This window comes from Poeciliopsis prolifica, unplaced genomic scaffold (genome assembly GCF_027474105.1).
Source record: "Poeciliopsis prolifica strain line A6 unplaced genomic scaffold, Auburn_PproV2 SCAFFOLD020, whole genome shotgun sequence".
Classification (NCBI taxonomy): Eukaryota; Metazoa; Chordata; class Actinopteri; order Cyprinodontiformes; family Poeciliidae; genus Poeciliopsis; species Poeciliopsis prolifica.
Window position 1 is genome coordinate 8,621,271 of NW_026562395.1, and position 17,832 is coordinate 8,639,102.

General features: G+C 37.2%; 1 protein-coding gene across 1 annotated transcript; it reads left to right on the plus strand.

The window, feature by feature from the left end:
* The first annotated feature begins 2,437 nt into the window (after positions 1–2,437).
* Positions 2,438–8,257, plus strand: gja1b (gap junction protein alpha 1b). Its single transcript, XM_055044466.1, has 2 exons — positions 2,438–2,540; positions 4,944–8,257. Exon 2 carries the CDS (start codon positions 4,960–4,962, stop codon positions 6,121–6,123), a length of 1,164 nt encoding a protein of 387 aa, XP_054900441.1. The 5' UTR covers positions 2,438–2,540; positions 4,944–4,959; the 3' UTR covers positions 6,124–8,257.
* The last annotated feature ends 9,575 nt before the right edge of the window (positions 8,258–17,832 follow it).

The window sequence follows — 17,832 nt, forward strand, 5'->3', positions numbered from 1 at the left end:
TTGACATATCCAAAATAAAACGCAGGAAATATTAAGGTCATCTACACTGTGGTGGCGGGAGCTAAAGAACCCTGAATGCTACGGGCCGACGCTGAACGTCACTGTTGCTCAGAGACGGACAGAACGCAGCCGTGATGAGCTGCTATCAACCCGCGTCTTTTTAAAACGTCCTCTACCTGAATCCATGTCCTTAGAAGAAAAAACGCTTTCAAAAATACAGACGTGAGTGAAAAGACACACATGATAAGATGAACAATTTCAGTGAGGATGAATACTGTGAACATCGATAGACAAAAAAATGTGTCCGTCGTGGCACAGTTTTGCTGCTGTGTAATACACAGAATGGATCAGGAGAGGAACCACAGACCCGTCAGAACCTAAAATCAGCATCTCTTCATCCTTAATCATCTTCTGAGGCTGATATGATATAGAACATTTAGCTATGATTGATTCAGTTTATTATTGTGATTTTAGCTCTTACTGGAAAAAAAGGCCAAAAGCAGTATAAAATTCAGATAAAAATAAGGTTAATGCAATTTCTAATTATGATTTTCAAATAAAGTTCCGGTTAATGACTAGTTTTCATGAGTCATTTAGCCTACCTGAACTTCTACCTTGATAATAAACTGGTTTTAGTAAAATGTTATTCAAATGACTGGAAATGTATAGTTTTGAGTAGATTTAATTTTATTTTCCATGGCAAATGGAAAATAAAATGATAGCAGATGTTGGCAGATATGATGTAATCTTGAGATTCTGTTTCAAACTGAGTTTATACACCTCTGGAAAAAATTAAAGTTCTCTGGTTTTACTCTTTATAATTATATGTTTGAGTAAAATGAACATTGTTCTTTTATTCCATGAATTACTGACATGTCTCTTAATTTTGTTTGTGAATAAGCAGTTAGATTTAGAAAACACACAAACGAATATCTTCTCATGGGTCTTAGCCTTGCTGGGGGCTAAACACCCCCAAAGGTCAAATCCTCGAATCGCCCCTGGGACTGGGCCTTTCTCAAAATCTGGTCTCCAGATTCTAGTGGCCCACGGGCGCCCTCTTGTGGTCCGCAAGGTACTGCATGTAAACGATCATTTATTTGCCGTGATGTGAGTTCAAAGTGCCACATAGTTAGCTTACCATAGGATTGTGTTTAAAATTATAATGGATAGGTGGCTTAAACCCAGGCCACTCAAAAAAAAAAAAAAAAAAAAGAAAACTGAAGTTACTGGTGGAAAGAAAACAAAGTCCAGATTATATGAAAGAGGAAGTCAATTCAGATTAATTAAATGTTGAATTATGGTCGATGATTTTTGGTTAAGGTCGACAATTTATGGTCAATAAACCAAACAATCATCCAATTCTTGCCAGTTAACTAATGTTGCAAAGATGTTTTTGAATCAATGTTGTTTAGTGGTCGAATTCTAATGACTCACATGCCAACGTCTTATCAGTGTTTTACTCAATCTACGCTGTTTTTATCGCACCCATGTTTAATTTAGCTGTAAATGTACAAGGGAAATCATATGGTGTCTGTGTTTGTTCTCAAATCTGTAACAGTACATTACTTAATGTCTCAGAGTGTTTCAAAATGTTTCATATGAAGACAAAGATAAGGAATTCCCTCTTGTTACAGAGTCTCAATAAATGTGACGCCACGGAAAGATCAACAAAAAGTAATTTATGACTGGGAAATGTTAAAAATTTTTTCTCTTTTTTTATAAGTATTAAAAAGTATTTTTGAATTGAATGTGATCCACAAAAGATGGCAATACATCTTTTGTATTTTTGTCAATACAAAAGCCTGTTAACAGGTAGGCCTATGTCTGTTGAAAAAAAATCTGCTAAAAAAACACCGTTTAATGCGATTTCCATAGTGACATAGAAATCCAGCCACAGGGTGGCTGGAAGTGGCTATCCACTTCCAGCCACAGGGTGGCGCTATACACTACTAAAGTGCACATGTCCCCGACTTTTGAGTTTTGAGTTGTACTTTTTTGAAGGATGTTCGAGCAAAACTGTTCTACGAAAAAGGCTCATAACTTTAATGAACTCTAAATTGTGCAACACTGAGAAAAAAGACAGAAATGTTTTCAAACTGTAGAGACAGATTTTCACTCATTTTGAGTGAAGATTCTCACTCATTTCGTTACTGTCCGTATTTATTCTTCATTGTTCAAATGTTTTATACTCTGATAAAAAATGTAATTTTAAGAGAGAGAGAATTGTTCTTGCAGCATGCGGCTTATTTGTGACACAGCAAATTAAACCGGGTTTTGGACGGGATGCTGGTTCGGTGGGATCAGAGAGGAGCTGCCCTGAAGTTTTGGGGGGGAGTTTTGGCCCCTCCACTTCCAGCTTCCAGGAGCTTCGTGTTTTGACGTAGAGGTCAGGTGACTAGAACTTTTCTGACTGACTCTTATAAGGGAAGTTTGAGGAGTTCGGCTCACTTTTTACTCCGGATTCGGATCGTGAGAAGCAAGTTTTTTTTCCATAAGCGAAGACAGACAGTCCCACTGGGCCGCCTTCTGTAACCCTGCAGGTAAGATCAAGTGGAACCAAAGCCGTTTGTGTGAAAAAAAAAAAACAGAACAAAAAACAACAGAAAACTATGAGAGCAGGCGTAAGAAATAGATGGGCAATTTTTCCAGGCTCCTGTTAAAACTTTAACAAAATCGTTTTATAGAAAGGCTTGTTTTTCTTTAGTATTTATGTTGAACACTAGAAGACGTCTTTAAATAGAACTGAACCCCCACCAAAAGAAGACTCTGTTGAACATTTAAAAGGGCTTTCTCCTCGTTTATTAAAGAGGGTTTTCAGTTACCAAATGAGATGGAGGGCTTTGCCCAGGACTTGACCATTTGGGGCTCCAGTCTGCAGAGGAGCAGCAGAGAGATTCAGTTTTTCCAGTACAGTTCTGTGGACTGCAGCCTATTGTTCTGCTTATTTCTGCATGACAGACTCAGCCACGTAGAAAGTGGCGGGATATTAATCACACAGACGTTATTGTCCTCAGCTCCTCATTACTTTTTGACTTGTCTGAAGCTGAAATGCCGGTTTTTAGAGCACTGGGGAAAACTTGTGGCTTAATGTGTAATAAGTGAGAGCACATGCATCTCATTTTGCTTCATGAGGATTAGACTACATGTCATTTTCTAATTAAGGAATTGGATTTGTTCTTTTGACTCCAGGCTGTGGAGTGGACAAACATGGTTTCAGTTGGTAAAAGTGTAATGGAAAAACCTGTAATAAACTGACATTTATCTCATAGTTATTTTTAAAAAAGGATTTTCTTTTAGGTGTTATTGCAAGGGAAATAGATTTTCTCTTTCAAGGGGTTAGGGGCAAAAGAAAATATACATGTAATTTTTCTTAAAGTCCAACAGTTGTGAAAACCTTCTTTTAAAGATCTTTTCAGGACTTCCTAGTGACAAGCTCACTTAGGATTAAAGCCGTATGTAAGACTTGCTCATTTAATATACACAATAATTTCGAATAAAGTCTGGTATTTTTTGCAAAGGAAAAACAGATATGAGAAAGTTTTGTGTAAGCAGGAAGTTGATTTATTGCTTTCACACTGTGAGCAATTTCTGCCCTGCTTGCTTCGGGCACACATCTCACCATGTCTTTTTTTAGATGTAATCATCCTGTAGAACTTGTCAAATAAAATAGAATAAATAAGCTTTTCTTTTGCGCTTTGATGTTCTTTATCTGTATTCCCAGATTTGTCATTTTTGTCCATTTCACCTCCCTTCCCATAAGGAAAAACTGTGGAACCTTAATGGCTCTTGGGTTTGCCAAGTTTTTGCTTTGGCATCTGAAGTGGAGACCTTATTGCCCAATGCATCTAAGGACAGGGAGTTAAACTTTGGCACACATACTAAAGCAAGTCTAAACCACTCACATGACGGGTTTGAAAAGCATGGGAAAAAAGAAAATCCCTATAGCAAGTTTAAGTTTTTCAAATCTCAAGAATGTTATTTAGCGTAGTTTTCTGTTTGAGACGATTCTTACAAATACTACAAACATTTTGATTTTTGGGGTTTAGAAAAAAGCTAAAGATTTAAGGAGTTTAGAAGTTTCAAGGATTTTAGCACCAAACAGTACATGTGTGGTGTTGCAGAGAAGGACAGAAGTGCTTCTTGCTCCTTCTCTAAGCAATTCAATTATTTTGTGCATTGCATCAGACATTTATGATTTGCTCCACCGAAAAGAAGAAAAACATAAAATACAAATTAGGTTAAAAAAAATCTAGGGTTTTTCCTGTAAGCTGTCAAAATTGATTAACTACAGAATCGTACTGCTCATATACCTTTAGGACTGCTGCTAACAATTCTTTTAGTAATAAAAAAACAACAAAAACATGATTAAGCTTATTTTACAAAATATTGAAAACACATGATTTGCTGCAGTGTTGCGTGACCTACATAGGAAGGCGTCAGTCCTTGACATGGCTATCACAAAGTCCTGTTGGCCTTTGCTGCATATCCCCCCTCTTATAGCCTACTTTCCTGTATGACCACTGTCAAATAAAAAGGCTATAAGCCAAAAATATTTAAAAAACTAAAATAAATATTTTACTGCCTAAAATGCAATAACCCAGCATTACTTTAGTGTGTGTTTGATTATCTGTAACAAAGGATGCAATATGTCCAACATCAGAAAGTGAAACTCTCAGCCCTTACCGCTTAACTTAACACCAACACAGTGTAGGGCTGATGTATTGACTATTTTTTAATTGACCGGTTACAAATTTGATTGCAAAAGGTGCTTACCAACTTTTTTAACTGGTATTATTAAAACTGACATTTGAAGAATTCTGGGTAGAGTTCATGGTAAATCACTTTCAGATCAATCATGATTCAGCAAGATCAATCCGATCATTTGTTACAGACACATATATTATTATCTCCATAGTAACAACTTCACAATGCTTTTGTTCCAGCTCACTCTCCCGAAGAATGGGTGATTGGAGTGCATTGGGTCGTCTTCTGGACAAGGTTCAGGCCTACTCCACCGCTGGAGGAAAGGTCTGGCTGTCAGTTCTCTTCATCTTCAGGATCCTGGTGCTGGGTACTGCAGTGGAATCAGCCTGGGGAGATGAACAGTCTGCTTTCAAATGTAACACCCAGCAACCTGGTTGTGAAAATGTCTGCTACGACAAATCTTTCCCAATCTCCCATGTTCGTTTCTGGGTCCTTCAGATCATCTTTGTGTCAACACCGACTCTCCTGTATCTGGCTCATGTTTTCTATCTGCACAGGAAAGAGCAGAAACTCAACAGAAAGGAAGAAGAACTTAAAGCCGTACAAAATGATGGAGGTGATGTTGACCTACCACTGAAGAAAATTGAGATGAAAAAAATGAAGTATGGAATTGAAGAGCACGGCAAAGTGAAGATGAAGGGTGCCCTACTTAGAACCTACATAGTCAGCATTTTTTTTAAATCTCTGTTTGAGGTGGGCTTCTTGGTGATCCAGTGGTATATGTATGGCTTCACGTTGTCTGCAGTCTACACATGTGAGCGGTCTCCATGCCCACACAGGGTGGACTGTTTTCTGTCCCGTCCAACAGAGAAGACCGTTTTCATCATCTTCATGCTGGTTGTTTCTCTAGTTTCTCTGTTGCTTAATATTATTGAGCTTTTCTATGTTTTTTTCAAGAGAATTAAAGATCGTGTAAAGGGGAAACAACAGCCAGCACTCTATGCCAGTGGAGGCACTTTGAGTCCCACCCCTAAAGAACTGTCCACAACAAAGTATGCTTACTATAATGGCTGTTCCTCCCCTACTGCTCCCCTATCACCTCTGTCCCCCCCAGGCTACAAGCTGGCCACTGGGGAGCGGGGAACCAGTTCATGCCGAAATTATAATAAACAGGCCAATGAGCAGAACTGGGCGAATTACTCTACAGAGCAGAACCGTCTTGGCCAAAATGGTGCGGGAAGCACTATTTCAAACTCTCATGTGCAAGCCTTTGACTTTCCTGACGATACACATGAGCAAAAGAAACTTCCTTCATCAGTAGGACATGATCTCCAACCTTTGGCTTTAATTGATGCCAGGCCTTGTAGCCGTGCCAGCAGCAGGATGAGCAGAGCAAGGCCAGATGACCTGGATGTGTAAATCAAGGTTTTGCCTACTTCCATGTCTGTCCAGCTGACAAGATCACTCTCTGTAAGCAGAAGATCATGCAACAATTGAGTGCATATTCATTTCATAGCTGGGACTAACACAGTCACAGTGCTTAGTATAGACACTCCTTCAGAGAAATAGCAAATCTAATTGAAATTTAAATATTTTTAAGACCTCATCTATTTTATCTCAGAGTATTTCTGTAACTTTTCATGATATGAAACAGCCATAGGAAGTTTTAGAAGTCTAAATCTTGCTCACATTAAACAATGCAAAGCCTAATTTTAAAGTCCCAAACAAATTTTAAACACTGTTGACAAAGGCCACAGAGTGGGGGCAGAAATGGTTTGTCACCAATAGCAATGTGTGATTATTTCATGCTTGTGCTTTATTAGACTCACTGACAGGTCCCAGGCACTAACCAAATATCTAGCGTGTCAGATAATTCTAAGTAGTTAATGAAGAAGGAGCGTGTAGGGAGCATGTGAGGGAAAATGGCTGCAACAATCACATGAGAAGAAAAATAAAATGCAGCCACAACAAACATGGGGAATAGAAGCAATGTGCTTGGAGGCAGGAATACTGACATAGTACTTCTTGGATGTTTTCAGATAGCACAGCATTGTTAAAACACTGTACCTTTAACACATTGAATATAGGATGTGCACTAAAAGGTCAGGTAGTGTACACAAGGGAACAATCGGATGACTCGCAGAATAGTATTATGCAGTTTTTTTTCTTTTAAACTGTCACTGATTAGTTTGAAGACAAAGAAGCAGAAAAGTGACACTGGTTTTCTGGATTTGTTTGGTCATTGCTGTTCAGTTTCAGGTAAGAACACTCCTATACTTTGATGCATTACATTTGCATGCCATTAAGTGATTGGAACATGATAAAGAATAAACTGGTAGAATGGCGGTTTAGAATGCTGGTAGAAATAGGGGTTTTTACCTCCCAACAGAGATTTGTTCTTATGCTTTGCCTTTTACCGAGATCATTTATTGTAATTAATGCTTAGCCTGTATTGCAAACTGTGATTTTGTCCACATTCAGGGCTGAACATTTGTTCCAGTCTTTGTCTCCTTCTCACAAGAAAAACTGCAGTTGGATGGTTTTTGTGACAGGCTGTGGTGTTCTTGAGGAAAGAAGAACCTGGAAATGAAAGCACCTTTCAACATGCTACTGCTGTGTATCATCTCAAAACAATACTTCATCAACTAAAAATAGGCAGATTTATAAAGAATAAAAACAATTTTTCTTTCTTTTTTTGTTAAATTCCAACATTCTCATTCACCAGAAGTGGTAACTCCTGATAAACTTTGAATATTTTTGGTGTAACATGATTCATTTTGTAGTCTCTTCTTTTCGAGGTACACATGAGTACACAAAGTGGCAGGAATTGCAAACAGACATATCACTGCTTGTTTGTGGGTTCCTTAAAGAAATTCTTTATTAGATTTTATTAACATCATTTATTTAAAAACCTGCGTTCTTATTCTTTTTTTTTTTCATTTCTTTGTCAGTAGTATTTAAAAATGTGTTTTTGATTCTTGAGTGAATGTTTTTTTTTTCCATGTTTAACTCATTGCTGCTTGAGAAATAGATATTTAGTACTGTATATCAAGCTAACTGTCACAATAAAAATGTGAAGTGTTTGGAAGACTGGTCATGGATCTGGACTAATATTTAGTCTTCTCTTACCTTAAATCCAAATCATTTTAGTTCCACAACTGTCAAAAACTAGAAACTTTATTTGGGGAGCTTTTTGCAACTCTATGTCAATAATTTTGTCGGTACTGACAAGGATCTTTTCATTTACAAAGGCATTTGCACTGAGATCTTGATGTTAAAAAATGTAACTTGATGCAAATTGTATGTGAAGAGTTTTCTGATAAATGTTACTAATTTATTTTACAACACAAAGCTCAATTCTATTCAATATAACAGACAACTGACCATTTTTAGTTAATTGATTTGCGTGTCTTCCACTCTGAACAGGAACAAACATTAGACATGTTTACCCAGGGGATCTGCTATTGTACAAAGTAAAACTGGTAGAAAATATTCAACTTATTAACTGCACCTGTGAAATGCTATCTTAACCAATAAATGTTCTCAGTCCTTATCTTTGGTTGAACTGCTTTTTTTATGAGATACCAATCAGAGTTGAAATAACAGTAATAAATTTTCCCAATTGTTTGTGTCATTGTTTGGACTTTGTAGCCGTTAGTCATCAAAGGTTTTTCGACATGTAAAGAGTTTGAAGTTTCAATCAGAAATGCTTGTTTGTCCCACTATAATATACATTTATTATGATAAAATAATTTCTTTATTTAAAAAAATGTTAGTTAATTTTTCTTTGGGTCATGAATGAAAAAATGAGGTCACAGATACAAGCTGTCAAAATGAGTTTTCTCTGTAGGGTGTCCAGGCTCTCCCTCAGAGATTGGATGAGAAGCTCAGTCATCTGGGAGGGACTCAGAGTAGAGCCCTGCTCCTTCACATTGAGTGGCGCCAGTTGAGGTGGCTTGGGCATGTGGTCAGGATGCCTCCTGGACGCCTCCCTGGTGACGTGTTCTGGGCACGTCCCTACAGGAGGAGACCCTGGGGAAGATCCAGGATATGCAGGAAGGATGATGTTTCCCTGGAAGCACCCTGGGATCCCCCCCGGAAGACCTGGCCCAAGTGGCTGAGAGGGAAGTCTGGGCCTCCCTACTTCAGCTGCGACCCCCCCACCCCCCCCCAGACCCTACTCCGGATAAGCGGAGAAAAATGGGTGGATGGATGAGTTCTATACTGTCCCTTTTTACCTTTTAGTTTAGTGATTTTACTTATTCAAAACAAATGTAATTGTTGTCATTTCAAGTTGTGTCTTTGATAGAAATATTAGGAATACCTGTGAATTGTGTATTTGTCTTGTTGCTATTATTATAGCTTTTATTAGCACTCACTTTTAATGTAGTACTTTAAATAATTTCAGTTCCATGTGTGATAACAATTAACAACCTTTTGGGATTGTCTTACATTTGCCTGTGCCTTGTCACATATTCAGCAGAGTTTGTTCCAGGTATGTGGCATTTCTCCGGCAACTCCAGAGAACATTCACACTATCCAAAATAACTGCACACTAGTCAATCTAAACTGACTACAGGTTTAACTAAAAGTGCAGTGTAAGATAAGATAATACTTTGTCAGACCCACGAGTAGGAAATGGAAACTCATGACAAAACAAGAGTACAGAAAAAAAAAAAGAATAAAATTACAGTACATTGTAGAAAAAATACTATTGAAATATAAAAATATCCATAAATACAAAATACACATTTTAGACAGAATGAGGAAGCCGAAGCACTTGGAAAAAACCCACACATACACAAGGAGAACATAGAAATTCCATACAGAAAGACGCCGGGCCTGGAATCGAATCAAACAGTGCTACCAACTGTGCCACTGTGCAGTCTGCTCATGTAATCAAGGTAGGTATATTACTAAGTAATCATGGTATAAAAACAAATCCTATTGGACGGTCTGCTGAGCTCGACTATTTTCATACTTGTTTGACGAATCCACTGGCCACAGCTTTCAGCCAACATTCCACACATGCCAGCTGCCACTTGCCATTACCGATTTCTGTGAGTCAAAAAATGCCTTGACCCATAATACGGCCATTTTGGTACCTGCTTGGTTATTTGGATAATTAACTTTTATCAAATAAGAAACAAGTCTGAAGTGTCCAGAAAAGGCACATGCTACTTTACTTTATACTTGAAGTGAATTATAAGGAGATTATATTTACATCAAGATATTATTTATTTTACAACATCCACTTTCTGATATGATTATTTTAGCATTTAAGTTTGATTGCATTATCATATACCATACAGTTCTGACCAACAAGTATATGTGCAAAATGTTTTTATGACCTACTCAGTGAAGAAAATAAACTATACCTATATGACTGCTTTCAATTAATTTAGTTTGTTCCAAAATATGTGCACACAGACATTCTCAAACAGCACAGACAACCTCTATGCAAAATGTAAAAATTAGATTTATTTTTAGAGGATTTTTTTTTTTGTACCATGATCAAAACCCACTAGTCTTGCAAGGTTACAGGGCAGCTAGGGTTCCAGCATTCATTGGGCAAGAGGAAGGATAGACCCTGCACTGGTGGTCAGTCCATCAAAGCAGAAGTTAGCATTCCTTTTCTCACTGTCTAGAAGTAAATCAGACTAAACATCTTGTTAAATGGCATGTACACATGTACCTTCCAAACACTTCATAATATATGAAGCCAATCACACACACATTCACACACTGATGATGGCAAGCTACTGGATAGCACATGTGCATACTGTTAGAGGTGAGGCTGTCACACACCGGCACCATGGCCCTTTGACCACCCCAGCAAGCAATGCAGATTATTTACAACAGCAGAGGCTGTTGCATCCTTGGGCAGCCATACAAAAATGTGATTGTATTTATGTTGTCTCTTATGGTTTAATACAAAAACTTAAAACCCATAAAACTAAAAATTGTAGTTACATTTATACACGATGTCAAACTCCAGTTCGATACATTATTCTAAAGTCTGTGTTCCTGTTGCATCACACTGTTTCTTAGTGTTTATAGATGAAGGATTAGCAAATATTGCAGCTCAGAGAATGAATGGGGGACTGTTCATTTTATTGTTAAGTTAATCTTTCACATTCACCCACATTCACCTGACAAATACAGGCCTGCAGAAGTCACTTTTCATACTTTTTAGAAAAAAAAAGATTAATCAGGCTTTATTTGGAGAACACATTTCAGCATAATACAAAGCATATTACAAAAGTTAAAATCAGAGAGAATTTTTTAAACAGATTTTTTGTCTGCTAAAAACACAGAATAGGTAAAAAAAAAAAAAAAACTACAAAAATTATCAAGATCCAAGCAGTTGAAAATTGCAAAATGTGCTTAATGAGAAAAGAGCACAGATGTCTAAAACAACAAGACAGGAGTAAGAAGGATGCCAGAGGTTTAATAACTAGACTGAAGGGCTTACCTTACCCTATGCCTCCTTCAACATGAAAAGGTCTCGTTCATACTTCCCTGACTGCTAATCAAAAAAAAGAACTGAACTGAACTACATGGTGAACAAAAAGACTGATTAAAAACTCTGAACTCCAGAATGCACTGCAATGTTAGTAGAATGTCGGCAGAATCTCTGTGACATCATTGAACAATAAAACTTGAGCACAGTAGTTGACCTCTGTTAACCAGTAGTCTTCTGAGACTGCATTTGGAACACACATACTCCTGTGTAGACTGGCCTAAAGCTAGCCCATTTCAGCTATTGCAGGAAAGAAGTTTAAATAATTATAGATTTCCCAATAAGAAACAGTGTTCTTAATAAAGTTAGTTGCTAGCCATCTGGGTGCCTTAGGCACAGATACTTTGTGGTGCTCTCCCTGAATGGGAATGACCAATTTTTCAGTGTTTTTCTGTGAATTTCTCAAAATTTGGTGGTAGAAAGGGACACAATGACAATGTGGATATGTAAAATAAATCATAATAATGAATTAAATGTAACAACGTGGAGTGTAAAGAACTAGGACTCATCCTATAAACGTGTATAAAAAATAGGTTTGTTAGAATAAGAATTGTTTTGACCTGCTTGATTTTGACTTTATAAAGAAATCTAATCCAAATACACAGGTGGGTAGTAACTAGTTACATTTACTGTTAAATTTAACAAAGTAAATTTATTGTTGGAAATATTGATGAATAAACAAAGGTATGAAGGGGCTTTTGCTAATCACAGCCTCATAGATGATTTTATACCAATTTATCAATCTGTGTGAATGGAGTGATTGCCAGTTTACAAGTTAATATAGATGATTATAGTGAGTATTAAAAGAACCACCAGTCACCAAATGGATTATAGTGTGATAGATGACATCTAACTTGTGGAGTAGAGTTTTATGTGCAGATATGTAGATGATGTCACCACAGTCAAGTACAGGGATGATTGTCATTTTAACCAAACTGTACTTAACAGAATGAGTGAAACATGATTTGTTGTGATGTTGAAAAATTAGTTTTGATTTAACTTTGGGAAGTAATGTATCAAGAGAGGATAGTGCCAAGGTCTTCTTTTGAAGTGACACATTACACACAGTTTTTGCAAAATATGTTGTCGTTATGATGATTAATAGTGACTGAGCATGACTCTTTTGGTGACCCCCAGGCTACTTGGAGCTCTACGCGTTGTGCTTTAGGTGGATGGGCAGATCTCCAGCATTGCTCCTAAATAGTTTCCTCTATACTGCCCTGGGAGAAGATGATGTTCGAGACTGCACTATGTGCTGCTTGTGTCAGCCTGAGTCAAAGGTGTCTGTTACAGGAAAACTGTTATCCGCTGTCATCAGTGTCAATTATAACTGTGAAAGGCTATGTTGGATGTGATTGGGTGTTTCATGTATTGCTGTAGTTAATACTGGTAGTGCTGGCAGAAATGTCACTTTTTATTTATCAGATTATTTGTCTTATACTGTCACAATGCAATGATATTTTTTACACATATGTACGAGCTAGTGAAGTCAGAGTCAAACCAGACACAAAATATATTTTAGGGTCTTTATTCCCAGACTACTACAACGGTCAACAGGCGAGAGGCGGGGTCACCCTGCACAGGTTACCAGTCCATCGCAGGGCAACAGAGAAATACAGGACAAACAATTATGCATACACACACACACACACACACGCACGCACGCACGCACGCACGCACGCACGCACGCACGCACGCACGCACACACACATCTTAGGAGAATTTAGAGACAAATCAACCTGACAGTCATGTTTTTAAATGATGGGAGGAAGCTGGAGTACCTGGAGAGAAGCCATGCATGCTCAAGGAGAACATGCAGAAAGACCTGGGGCTGGGAGTCGAACCCAGGACCTTCTTATCTTCTTGCTGCAAGGCAACAATACTGCCAACTGAGGCACTGTTCTGGCAACAGTGCAATTGCAGTCCTTAAATTGCAAGTCTGGATGGAGCTGTTAAATGTCCAGGGCTGTACACTCTTTGATGTATGCTTTTTCTGAATTTTGGCTGGGTGTTATTGGGTTTACCATGATATTATGAAGTTGTAGTGTTTTTTTTTAGCTAATTTATTGTGATTGTGATCTACACCTAGGACTGCAAGAAACTACACAGAAGGAAAGGATTCCTTCTTCTGAGATATGGAGTTTCCAGGAGAAATATAGCAGCAACAGGCCATGTTTAGAGGGCCAGGATCAGAACCAGAGGAGAGTCTGCAGAATGGGCTAAAAGAGAACCAGCAGGGAGAGGGGAGCAACAGTAGAGGACTTGTAGCAAAAGAGAGGCCCAGGAGGGGCAGCAGCAGTGGTGTCACTCTTGGCATTTGGAAGCAGTGGACTTTACACAATGCAGGTGAAGCAGGCAAAGTCTAGGGCTCTTGCTCTGTACGACTCTTTTCCTCTTCCAAATATAATTCCTCAGAATAACTGGGGACTGTCTTGGAGATGCCCACTATTACGATGGTTTGGGGTTATTTCTGGTTTCACTAATATTTTGTATTTTCTTGATCAATTGATTGTGTATGCTCTGCCTTAGTTATTTGTTTTCATTTATGCTTTTGACTTGTTTATCTGCAAAGACCATTTTAGTTTATTATTTGTGATAGTTCCTTTCTTATCATCGTGCTGTCTATCTTTCTGTTTAGTATTTAGGTCAGTCTTAGGTTCTGTGTTTTTGTTTGCTCTCCTGTCCATCTTTTTCTTCCCTCAGCCTGCCAGCCTGCTTCTCTTCCCAGCTGTTTTCTGTTTTCTCATCTTTCCTCTGCTTGCGTTTCCCATTAGTTGCTTTCATTTCTCCCCGATTATCCCCTTTGGTTTTCCTGTTGTTGGGCTTCCTGCCATGAAAGACTGAACTAGAGGAGACTTGTATAAGAACTATTAATCCCAAAATGGACTGCATTAACCTACTTTCAAATTCAGCAGCAAAGGGAGGAGTTTCACTGTATGATTGTGACATTATATTCACAAAAGAGGATCTACTGACTGGAAGTCATCCTGTTGGCTGGTGATAACCAGAACTTTCCAACCACATCCTCCTTCTAGTTTTCCTTGGTCTCACTTTTAATAACCACTTTAGTCAATAGGTGAAAAATTTCCAATCACTATCATTGAGCTTGTCATCTGTACTAAACAACTTTATTTGACTAAATATTAAAATACTGATTATAATTTAAAAACCACACTTAAACACTTAAGTAGGGCTGTAACTATTCAGTAAATGTTTCAAGCACTTTGAATATTCAAACGATCTGTCTCTAAGCTTCATTAAATTATGTTTTACTCTGAAGTGCTATGTATGTTGACCAGATAATTATTTGTGTTGCCCAACACTGTCACTTCTGCCAGTGAGTTGTTGACAAACACTCAGTGCTATTAGGACCAAACATCCTTTTTTCCCTTGATAATTCCAGGTTTTCATTATTTTTCAGGGGACTAATAGGCATTCTTAGATTGACTTTAATTGGTGTATTGCCTGGAATACTGCAGCCTTTCTCCCAGAGCTGCTGCCTGATGGCTGATTCAGAGAAAATGGTGGCGAAGTGCGCAGTGGGTGTTCATATTTATGTGTAATTTTTGTTCAGGTCAACTCAAAAACGAGTCATTTCTAAGTTACAGAAAAGTAATTATTAGGAATTCAGAGATAATAAAAAAGTGGGTTGTGTTTGAAGTGGAAGATGCCAGGACCTGAACCTGTGACAGTGGCGTTGAGGACATGGGTCATGGCTTACCCCTGTGCCCCTGCCATACAGAGGAGAGAATTTTAAAATGATTTGTTTCCAGTCAGAAAGTTTTTTTCTCAAATTTTTCTCCATTTTCATGTGGGAGTGGGAACGCTTGATTAAAATGAACAAAACACCTGCACCATCAAACATGTTGCAGGTGCTAGTTGTTTTTATATCAGACTTACAAAAAAAATGTCATAATTTCTTGTTATTGGACCAACAGCAAGAAATTATTAGTCCAATAATTATCAGGCCGATAATTATTGTGTACTCGTAGAAAAAAGCCTAATGTGTGAGTCAGAGAAGCCAGGATGAGTATCAATGGTGCATCATTGACATTAGACTTTGTCAATGGTGCATCACAAAGTCTAATGTGAGACTTTATGGAAGACATGTGAGACTTCCATAAAGTCTCACATGTCAGTGTTTCAGAATTCCTTTTATTTTACATAATTAACAGGGCAGCTTCATTAGTGTGACCATATTGGGCAGTCAGGCAACAGGATGAGAACATCAAGGATCCTACATGCCTGAAGTAGACAAATATTTAGAAAAGCCCAAAAGAACTAATCAACCCTTTTATGGAAAAGAAGAAAATATCTGCAACATGAGTTGGGGAATTAACAAGACATGATATTATTTAGAACATCAGTGCAATGTCAATGTTCTCGCTTTATTCTTACTGCTTGAAGTTAAAACTGATCACACTAATCCAGGTAGACTATATCCATGTTATTTAAATTCAAAAAGGTCAGTTCTCAAAAACAAGTAGATAGAATCTCGTCCGATATGACAAATGTTCGTACTTAAAGGATGTAACTTTAAACATCCTAGAAATACTTCTAATTCTGGCAAAGATTTTTTATAGTTTTTCTGCTGCTGCATTGTTCCATTTTTCTTTCACCACTATAGAAAGAATTACTGGCAAATGTAATAGTGGAATGAAAAAATTTGTTGTGAACTAAATATATGTGATGCAATGATTCTGATAAAACTGTATAAAAAAATGTGTCTACTTTGAAATGACTAAGACATTTCAAAAGAGAGTTTTGTTGTAATCATGTTGTTAGATCTTAAAGTCGTTCTGAAATTCTTTTGAGTTTCCAGGCAGTGCTGTCAGCATGAAGTAGAAACAAAGAAATTACCCCCAATTATAGCTAAGTGTTTTTGGCTGCTTATTGTGTCTTTTGCCACAGAGCATGCACAAAATCAGACATTTCCCTGTACATGAGCACACACTTTGTTTACTTTACTTTAGATTACATGACATAGAAAGTGTTATATTTGAAGATGCTAACAAAAATGCATTGCGTTTGTATTACGTAAGACAAATGTAATGCATTGAAAATTTTTCATGTATCCATAGGCTCACAAGGAATACAAGATATGAAATCTTGGAGGTGCTGTGGTGGCGCAGGGGTAAAGCCGTAGTCCTCAATGTGGCTGATGACCTTTGCTGCATGTCTTCCTCCTCTCTCATTACCCACTCTCCTGTCTAACCACTCTCAAATATAGTCCTCAACTTTAAAGGAAAGAAGATTTCAAATGCATGTGTAACCCCCAAATATGTGTGTAATATTAGTAGCATTTTATATATTTTGTTTCTATTAGATTTTGTCTTGTAATTTAATGCACCAGCGAATCTGTTTCTATTTTAAATTTGGGTTTTATTTTGCAACCAGAAACAACATTAAGGAAAACACTACACCATGAACGAAAAGACTACAACAAGTAGGTGGCTTGTGAGTTTACACTCTGGTTTAGAAAACAGAGAAAAATAAGAGTAGAAGAAGAAGAGTGAGATTAAAGAAGATGAAAGAAAAAATGAATTCCAGTAACGGACAGAAGAGAAGATAAGTGACCTGATCCTTGCAGTAAAATCCATTTTTACTGTGATTTTCTTCAGTGAGTGTTGTGATGTATTTTTGCAACCTGAAAAGAAGCTAATGCTAATCCCATGACAAGGAAGAGAAGCATATAAATTGGTGAATGTGTTTGATAATGTGTTTGCTATCTTAGGTGATGTGTATATTTTTGCAAAAACAAGCTTAATGCTAAAGGCGCCACAAGCATTATTGCTCCCATGTTCCGACAAGGAAGAAAGAGAAGCATATAACCAATTGGTGAAATGTGTCATATTGAAATATTACATTTTCACTGTATTGCATTTTTGTTATGTGCAAGCTTATAATGGTTTGCATTCAGTGTGATATGTTTGTTTTTTGCAAGCTTGCCATTAGATAAAGGGATTTATTGCTCCTGCATACTATTGGACATTAATAGTTAATTAAATTTATATATATATATATATATATATATATATATATGTATATATATATATATATATATATATATATATATATATATATATATATATATATATATATATATTATATATATATATATATATATATATATATATATATATATCAAGAAGAACACTCCAACATTAACCCACTCAGGATCAAATTACTTGCAAAGACTAGCTAAGTAGCATTTAGCTGTTGCAAATCTGCAACATCTACCTGGAGAGGGTTAAGTAAAACACAACAACATTAACAAAAACACTACAACATTAAGTAGAACACTACAACATTAACAAAAACAGAAGAGGTATGTCCCAGTGGGAGACCTAGGAAGTCGCTGGTTGGACTACAGGTCGTTTTCACTAAAACCAGGAAGATAGAGACATAACACCAGTTTTAAAGTCCTTCCACTGGCTCCCTGTAGCTTAAAGAATAGATTTTAATTCTTTAAGCTACAGGTGTTGTATTACTGCATGCAGTAATACAATATATTGTTGTTAGTTTTCAAATCACTGAACGGTTCAGCACCACAATACATTAAAGATCTGCTGTTGTTGTATCAACCTTCCAGACTCTCAGGTTCG